This window comes from Cordyceps fumosorosea, assembly GCF_001636725.1.
Source record: "Cordyceps fumosorosea ARSEF 2679 chromosome Unknown scaffold_21, whole genome shotgun sequence".
Lineage (NCBI taxonomy): Eukaryota > Fungi > Ascomycota > Sordariomycetes > Hypocreales > Cordycipitaceae > Cordyceps > Cordyceps fumosorosea.
The window spans coordinates 232,744-241,237 of NW_017387321.1; the positions used below are offsets into that span (position 1 = coordinate 232,744).

Here is an 8,494-nt window from a genome sequence, read left to right on the forward strand (position 1 = left end):
CGTGTTAAGCTCTGCCTAACACTTGCAAGGCAGAGGGTCTTGGTTCGCGCTTCAGCGTTCATTGGGCTTTGCGCTTCAAGACTTTGATTTGCGCCCGCGGCCATTGCCTCGTTGCGTTGCACAGAAAGAAAAGCACAAAGGCACTAGGGAAGGCATGTGCTCTTCTCGTGGTATATGCACAAGAGGAATGGACGCTGATTACACCAACAGCATCCTAGCGAATACGGGCCGACCGGTCGTGGCTTCCACATGGACGACGAGTTACACGATGGCTGGGGGGGAAAGAGAAGAGAGGAGGAGAGATATCGAGGTGGAGGCGGCGGCGGCGGTAAGGACTAGTCGATACCGACAAGGGCCTCTTTCATGGTTACGAAGGAGGAGCTCCTCTGGAGATGCCTTTCTGCATCGGACGAAGGAGAGAGGGAGAAGAGGAGCAGCGTGGTACAAAGAAGTCAAGAGACCACAGGGCAGTGGAGTTGCTGACGACCTTGGCACGGCTGAGACGCATGTTGGTGATGCTGTGGGAAAGAAGGTGCTGCTGTGCGCGAGGACCGTTACGAGAGGCAACGGTAGTGAAAAGTCGCACAATCGCACGCAACTCGCTCGCAGGCGAACCTTTCCTCGGCGACGTGTCTACAGGCTACTGCGATGGAGCGAGCGACGATGGGCCAATACGCGAAGGCTACAGTCAAGTAAGGTCGAACAAAAGCATGCAGGTTGTCGGCGGCTGTGGCTGGTGCCTTGCATAGGAAGGAGTTTAGTGACGTTGGGCACGGAGGAGCGCGCGCTGGCCAATTGCCCGCAGATTCCGGGAGCGATTCCCTGCTGCAAGGTTTCCTGCTGCAAGTCTCCTGCCGCAAGCTGGCTAGATGAAGGGGATGCCTCGTCGCCGCGTGCAACCTGAAGGGCTCGGGTGGCCGCAGGATGGGCCACTTTTGGCAGCAATGGCAGTGGTCGGATCGCCACAACGGATTCCCACCTCGTTGAGGAGTTCCTCTCAGGGTCTTGAAGATTATGTTAAGTGCTTTTCTGGATCTTGGTTGCGTTTTATGGGGGTTTCCAAGATATTGGGAGGGGAAAAAAGAAAACACTGCAAGGATTTGGAGGCGATGAAGATGCGGAGGAGAGGGGGAGAGAACGAAGAAGCGGAGGAGAGAGGATGAGAATGAGGCGGCGGCGGCGGCGGCGGCGGCGACCCTCCCGGCGCACTTGTGCGCTCGATGAATTGCGAGGTGGAAAGAGGCTGTCGCATATGTTGCGGATGGGGAGACGAGGGCAAGGCAAAGGAAGCGGAACAAAAGGCGACACGTCACGGCTATTCGCGCCGATGACCAGCGACGCGTCCAGAACAATACTGACCGGCTCTGGGGCGTCGGTCAACGGGACATATGCTGGCAACCTAGTCAGGTTGACAGCGGCTGTACGGATGGAGGAGGGAGAGCCATCTTCACTGTTGTTCTCTCGTCCTGGTTCCTCCTTACTTGGTTAACCGTAGCAGTCGCATGCGCTGTTTTTCATTTTTGGGGGCCAGGCTCACGTCATCGCGAAGCTGAAGCTGTCGGTGGCCCGGTGACCCCGGTGACGGGGGGCTTTGTTCCTTGGAAGGGGGAAGGGATCGATATGCGGTCTCTTGGGCGGTGACACTCATGCAGGCGCGAGAGAAGAGAACAAAGAAAACGAGGGGGACGCAGCGCGCCTGGCCCGCCCCCCCCCCCCCCCCCCCCCCCGGTATGAGAAAAAACAAAAATATGACATTGTGTTTTTCGAAAATTGAGGACGAAAAGGAAGCTGCAGATGGTGACCGGAGAGGCGAAGTTGCAGAGGCACGGTAGGGAAGAGAGCGGTGACACGTCTGGGCTGTGGCTTCTGATTTGCTTTAAGACATCGGGAACGGTTCTTGGGGAAACGCAAGGTAGAGTGGTCTTGTACAAGTTTTTAATCTATCTGAGAGCGAGAATTAGACGCTGTGCCACGCGCAGGGTCCTACCAATCCTCGAGGGGCAGTGTCTGGTGAGTTTTAGGTGTTGTGTGAGGAGGAGGGGGATCGGTGCCAGACGCTGCTGTGTTGCCTTCAATCCTGATTACCCGAATCTCGAGCCGGCTTTAGCTTGTGCCTGGCGACCAAGGCTTAGTTGGAGGCATGCCGGTAAGCATATTAATTGTGCTGGTAATAGGTAATATGGGAATACCGTGTAGATTGAATCCTGGGGGGGCTGACTCGAGCCAATGGCTTCTCCGAGCGACTCTTCCCTTCCCTTCGTGTTGTGTGTACACGTGTATTCTATTTTTATGAGATTTACAAGACCTCGGTGGTCAGTGATTCGTTTTCGCTGTATTTGCCAAGCGGTGTAACAGTTGCGAGTGAAGAGGGAGGGGAGGGTTCGGTGTTGGGTTGAACAAAGAAGGCGAGCAAAAAAAAAAAGAATTTTGTTAACCAAGAAAAAAAGGCCCTAGACTGTTTTTGTCTCATGTTGCGATGGCGTTGGATGTCGTGTAATAATAAAAAGGAAAAGATTGATATGATTCATACGAACATGGATGGACAGTGGACAGTAAACGAAGAGGAATGAACCATGGAGGAACTAAACGAGAGGCTGCATGAAAGGAGTTTGCACTTTTCTTTTATTCTTAATTTTTTTATTCGCCTTCTACGAGAAGGGATTTTGTCTCATTAGGGATATTGTGGCGGTGTGTTTGCTGTTTGGCCAAGATAGAATGCGGCTGATGTCACAATCACATCGACTCTCGAGAGCGCCACAGCGTAATCTGTAGCTCTCTCTTTTTCCTTCTGATTGCTAGATTTCCAGATTTGATCTTCCCAGGGGGACTAGGTTGGCGGAAGCTATGAATTGAAAAAAAAAAAAAAAAAAAAAAAATTTGTCCTTGCTTCCGCATTACCGCATTACGTGCATGAGAGGCAATCAATCAAGAACAAGGGGCGGGAAGGGGGGCCTTTTTTTTGACCGCCGATGTATGCAGGACGCACTGGGCGCTCTTGGCTCAGTATTCGACTTTTTCGCTTCTCGACTTTTCTAAACCTGGTAGAACCCTGGTAAAGGTGGCAACCTGGGCGAGGACCGGGTGACCTTGTCAAGGCTGAGGATGGCGGTTTTGGGAAGAGAGTTGTGGCGCGTTAGGGTGGAGGAGGAAGTAGAGGAATAGAGAGAGAGAGGAAAGCCGAAGGAGGGCGAAAGGCAAAAAAAGGGAAGGGAAGGGAAGGGAAACGTGCATGACCAAAAGACCCCAGAACCCCCCTCCGCGGGTAGTGGTGTTGAAGAATCCGGAAGGAGAAGGCATGCCCCTGGGTTCCGCGCTTCCGCGGGGATGGGATGGATGGAGCATCATGGAAGGAGAAGGGGTGTGCGTGTGGTGCTGAAATGAGGGTTACGCAAACGAGGACAGGGTATTGCGAAAAAAGCCAATGAGTGAAGAAGGGGGGGGGGGGGATAAGACGAAGAGAAGGAGAGAGAGAGTTCTCTGAGAGAGGAGAGAGAGAAAACAAGATAAAGAAAGAGATGAGCATGTAACGGAAAGAAACAAAGAGAAAGAAAGAAGTCTCTTTGTTAGCATGTTTTCGTCTGATGTCGACAGAGGGCGAGGACAGCTCATTGTAGATCCGGGGAGGCATAGAGAAGGGCAGATATGAGCCAGTGCATCTGTCAATTAATCTTGCGAATCTGATCTAAAAAGGAACCAAACCAAAAGAACCCAGAGGCCCGGGACCCAAGTTTCGGTTTCGTATTGGAGATGATGTGCATGGCGTTTCGGTATAGGCGATGGGCGGGACCCCTGGGGACGGCAAGACGAGGCAGACCAATCCTTGACCCTGGACGGGTCGCCTTGGCAAGCAAGGCGAGGGGAGAGACATGGCCCCTGGTTGATTGAAGCGGGCGAGGATCGCAGCTGATGGTGTCACTCGCCTCTCTGGGCTGGGCTGGGAGGCCGGGTAGCTGTTTGAGGTTTCATCTTGCAATTGGCTGAGCCAAGGAAGAGATCTCCAGGGCTGTTTGGCTGGGGGGGCACAGGATGCAGATGGTGTGGCATCAGCGGGCGTCCCCGTATGTATGTATGTATGTATGTATGTATGTATGTATGTATGTATGTATGTACGTAAGCTGTTCTACCAGCAGTTCCTGGTTACTGGCTACTGGTTATGGTTTTATGGGTGCTGCAGCTACTGGTTTGGGGCTGTTGCAGTTCATTGTGTTATTCCATTGGCTGCCTTCCCCCCCCCCCCCCCCATCACAATCACAGACAAGAGACAAGGAGGAGAAAAATCAAAAGGAAGAAAACAGCGCAAGAGGCAAATTGTTTGCCAACGGGGGGATGATGGAAAGAGAAAAAAGTCCGAAAGAAGAGAGACACAGAAGAAAGAAAGAGAAGTAGAAATAAAAAGGCAATGTAATTGGTAGGGAGTACGAGTAACAGGTACACACATACATACAGTAGATACATGGTTGTTTTAGCAGCAAGTTGGTGGTAAAAAGTCGGCGCGCGCGGGAGGGAAGGTTAAACGCGGACGGTTGGGCGGGCACGCACCAGGAAACATCGGGATCGGCTGGGCTGGGCTGGGGAGGGGAGGGGGGAGAGTTTTACTGGCATGGGGGCAAGGGAAGCTTGGCAAATACAATTTTGGATTCCGTGAGGATTTTGGGGGTTTATTAGGAGAGAAACAAGAGCTTGTCCCTGTAATGATACGGACGGTGTGCCGGGAGAGAGGCGGTGGTGGGAGAAGAAGGATGATGCAGAAGAATGAAATGAAATAAGATGAAATAAAATAAAATAAAAAGATGAAGAGGAGAGGACTAGATAGATGAAAGACGATAAGAGAACAAATTAATTAAAAAAAAAAGAAGGGGAATAAAAAAACAGGGCTGCCATGCGTCCGGTCCGGCTGTTCCCTTTGTCTGTCCAACACCAAGACTGCGGCTCTCCGACTGTTGTGCCTGGCTAGCTGCAAGTCCACCGCCCATTGGGTCTTGGGTTAGTCTGTTGTGTGACTGTTGAGAGAGGGAGTAGATTGAATATTAATTGAGAATGATGAAGTACTTGATCTTTTTTTTTTTTTTTTTTTTTTTTTTTTTCTGAAAGAGCGAATTGGCGAGAGAAAATGAAGATGGGTTGTACAGAATCCATGGCGGACAGGGGTCTTTGGGACAGGTTTACGCGCGCCGAACCGAACGGTGTATGTTGTACTATGTATGTATGTATGTATGTATGTATGTATGTACTGTAAGTGCAGCGTTAAAAATTAGTGCAGTGTAACTATGTATGTATGTATGTATGTAGCTATGGAGGCTGGTCCCTTGGTAGGCAACGCTTCGATCAGCACCACCAACGCAATGGCCATCCAACCATCCATTCAATATGGAAAGCCCATATTTATTTATTCCTTTATTTCTTTTTTATTTAATTCCTTCCTTCTTTATTTATTTTTCTATTCCACTTATTTATTTATCCCAGCCAGCTGCTGTGGACCAGCAGATCGATGAATGGCCCTCCCCTGGTCTGCCCTCGTCCCTGGCCGCTGGTCCCTGGGCTGGGCTGGGGGGAGACAAACCAAACACACACGCACGCAGCACCGAGAGCAGAGGATCCTCCTCCTCTTGGACGTTGCTGCTGCTGTTGCTACTGCTGCTGTTGCGCTCAAAGACCTCATTTTGACTCTTTGGCCGTCTTAAAAGTATAAGAACACCCCCGGGTTCCTGCTGGCCCTTTCTTCCCCTCATCTTCCCGTCCGGCTTTATCTTTGCTTTGCTTTCCTTTCCTTTCGTTGCCATCTGGAAACACCCCAACACATACATACATTCTCTTACACACAATAAATACTACACCCAGCACATACACACACACACACACACACACATACACTCACACACTCACACACGTGCCCTCGTCACAAAGGCCGACTCGGTACAACGACTTTTTTCTTTAAAGAGATATTGTTCCCATTCTTTGTTCTTCTAAAACCAACCCCAAACCTATTCCCTCTCTTGTCCTCGACTTGTATCGCCATCCTCCCTCTTACATACTCCCACACGCTGTGCCGCGTCCATCTTCACAGCCGCCTCCCATCCCGCATCCCGCATCCTTTTCTTTTTCTCTTCCCTTCCTTTCCTGACTGTGTATCGGTTAGACGGGCGAACAAACTTCGGACTGACCTACGTCCTCCCCTCTCGCACAACAAGGTCACCACCACCAACACCCCGGCGAGGTAGGCGCGCGAGCTGAGGTACAACGCCTCCTCGGTGACTCCGATCCTCCTCCTCCTCCTCCTCGAAAAAGCCACACAAACAAGAAAAAGAAGAAAAAAAGGAAAAAGAAAAAGAAAACACAATGTCCGGCCACCTCAGCGACAGCAACACCTCCCAACCAGGCACCGGCTCTTCATACCCGCCCGCCTGGTCCTTCCCATCCAGCTTCAACCCCGTCTCAGTCGCCACCAGCATCCCAACCACGTCGCCCACCGCCGGCCGACCCTCGCTCCTCGGCGGCATATTCTCGGTACCACCAACCGCAGGGCCCGGTCGGTATGGCGGCGCCCGCACGGGAAACCCCTACGAGTCCTCCCTCGTCCGCCGCCGCCAGATGAGCGGCCCCGGAGGACACCTCCAGACCTCGTCCTCCACCGCGCGAGACCGAAGAGCAGGAGGCGACCCGGAGCGTAAGCGAGTTGTCGTCGCCGTAAGTACACCTCCTTCCGGTCCCCCCTCTGTCACTGTCGGCTGACCAAAAACAGTGCCTGCGATGCCGGAAACGAAAGATTCGCTGCAGCGGAGACGACGGCGCCGGAGGGCCCTGCAGCAACTGCAAGAACGCAAATGAACCGCAGTGCCTGTTCATGCGAGTCCAGGCGGGTTCCGTCATGGTAAGTCGAACCAAGGGCGAGAGAAAACGCGTGCGGGAGAACAAACCCGACTGACATCTCTGCGCACCCAGGAAATGAAGAAGAGGGAGCAGGACAAGCGGATCGCCGCAAACGCCGCCACTGCTGCTACCGCGAGCACCTTCACCTACGACTTGGACGCCTGCAGACAGTACCAGTCGCGTGGCGCCGCCTCCGTCATGTCCTCCTCCGCCAACACTCCGACCTCCCACTCGACAGGCTACACCCCACCGACGCCGCATACGCACCCCGGCGGCGCCTTCGGCGGGCCCACGAGCAGCAGCATCATGTACAACTGGGCGCCTAGCACCGCCGCCGCCGCTCCGGGAGGAGGCTACGACACCCACAGCGCCAGCTCGGGAAGCAGCGGCGGCGGAGTGGCTGCCATGGGCTACGGCATGTCCTACCACGGGATGCCGTACCACGGGATGCCCAGCCCCGACGCGAGCTACATGGTGAGTCGCCACCAGGCCATTCTCCGCTGAAACGAGAGAAAAAAGCTGACCGGAAACTCGCGCAGGGTGACAACGACTTGATGGACCGACCAAACACGACGTCGTCGTCCATGGCCGACGCCGGCGCCTTTGCGCTGCAGAGCATGTCCCAGGGCCTCCCGACCAGCAGCCCCGGCAGCTACCCCGCGCACGCGCCGCACAGCCATAGTCACGGTCCCGGTCACGGCATGACCCCGTCGGCGGCGGCGGCCAGCTCCACGCCGCGCTCGCTGCACCGCCACAACCCCGGCCCGCCGCCCACGGTGCTCGGCTCCTCGCGCGGCGTGCCCGCCTCCTCCGTCTTCTCCGGCGGGGGCTCGCGCGCCCAGCAGCAGTACCCGTCGCCGGCGACGACGCCGGTCACCAGCGGGGTGAGTCCCGTGTGGAGCGGCTACGAGCAGGCGCAGCAGCAGTACGGGCCGACGGCGGCGCAGTCGATGGAGCGCCTGCCGGAGCTGTACTCGGCGGCGGCGGCGGCGGCGGCAGCGGCGGCGGCGGATGGTGGTGGCCGGCATGAGGAGGAGGCGCAGGGGAGTAGTAGCAGCGACGGCGGCCAGTCACAGCAGCACTTTGGGTACGAGTACGGGGACGGCAGCCGTGGGCAGCAGACGGCTGAGGGAAGCGGCGGCGAGGAGCAGCAGCAGCACCCGGGGCGCGTCGACATGGTCGCCGGCGGCGGCGGCAACCACGCGGCGACTGCGCCGGGAAGCTACTAATAAAAAAAGAAGAAAGAAAGAAACAAAGACGGAGCCGTCGGGGGAGAAATCGGACATCATGTAAGATTTTCCGCGGAAGGGTATCTGCGGACAACTAATTCATGTTGCTTTTTGGAGTTTTGGTTTGTTGTTGTCCTTTTGGTTCTGGTTTTGGTTCCGGCTTGGGCGAGGGGTAACACATGGGACGGGGATAAAGGGGGAGACAAAAGGAAAGGAAAGAAACTTTTAGAGTGGGGTAATTCTTGTTTCTCATCTTTGTAGTATTTGAGTCGATTTTTGAAATTCAAAGTTGTGATCAAGTTGGGGAAAGAAGTGTGCTTTATATAAGTGAAGAAGATGGGCGAAACGTCGGTGATCTCCCGGGGGGAGGGGCCGCGACAACGGGCCGAATGTGCAAA

General features: G+C 54.5%; 1 protein-coding gene across 1 annotated transcript; it reads left to right on the plus strand.

Annotated features, from left to right (window-relative positions):
- Positions 1-6,336: 6,336 nt before the first annotated feature.
- On the plus strand, positions 6,337-8,096 carry ISF_07348 (Fungal transcriptional regulatory protein; the record flags this gene model as incomplete). Its single annotated transcript, XM_018850951.1, has 4 exons — positions 6,337-6,684; positions 6,740-6,868; positions 6,940-7,341; positions 7,407-8,096. 4 exons carry the CDS (start codon positions 6,337-6,339, stop codon positions 8,094-8,096), a joined length of 1,569 nt encoding a protein of 522 aa, XP_018701863.1.
- Positions 8,097-8,494: the final 398 nt, after the last annotated feature.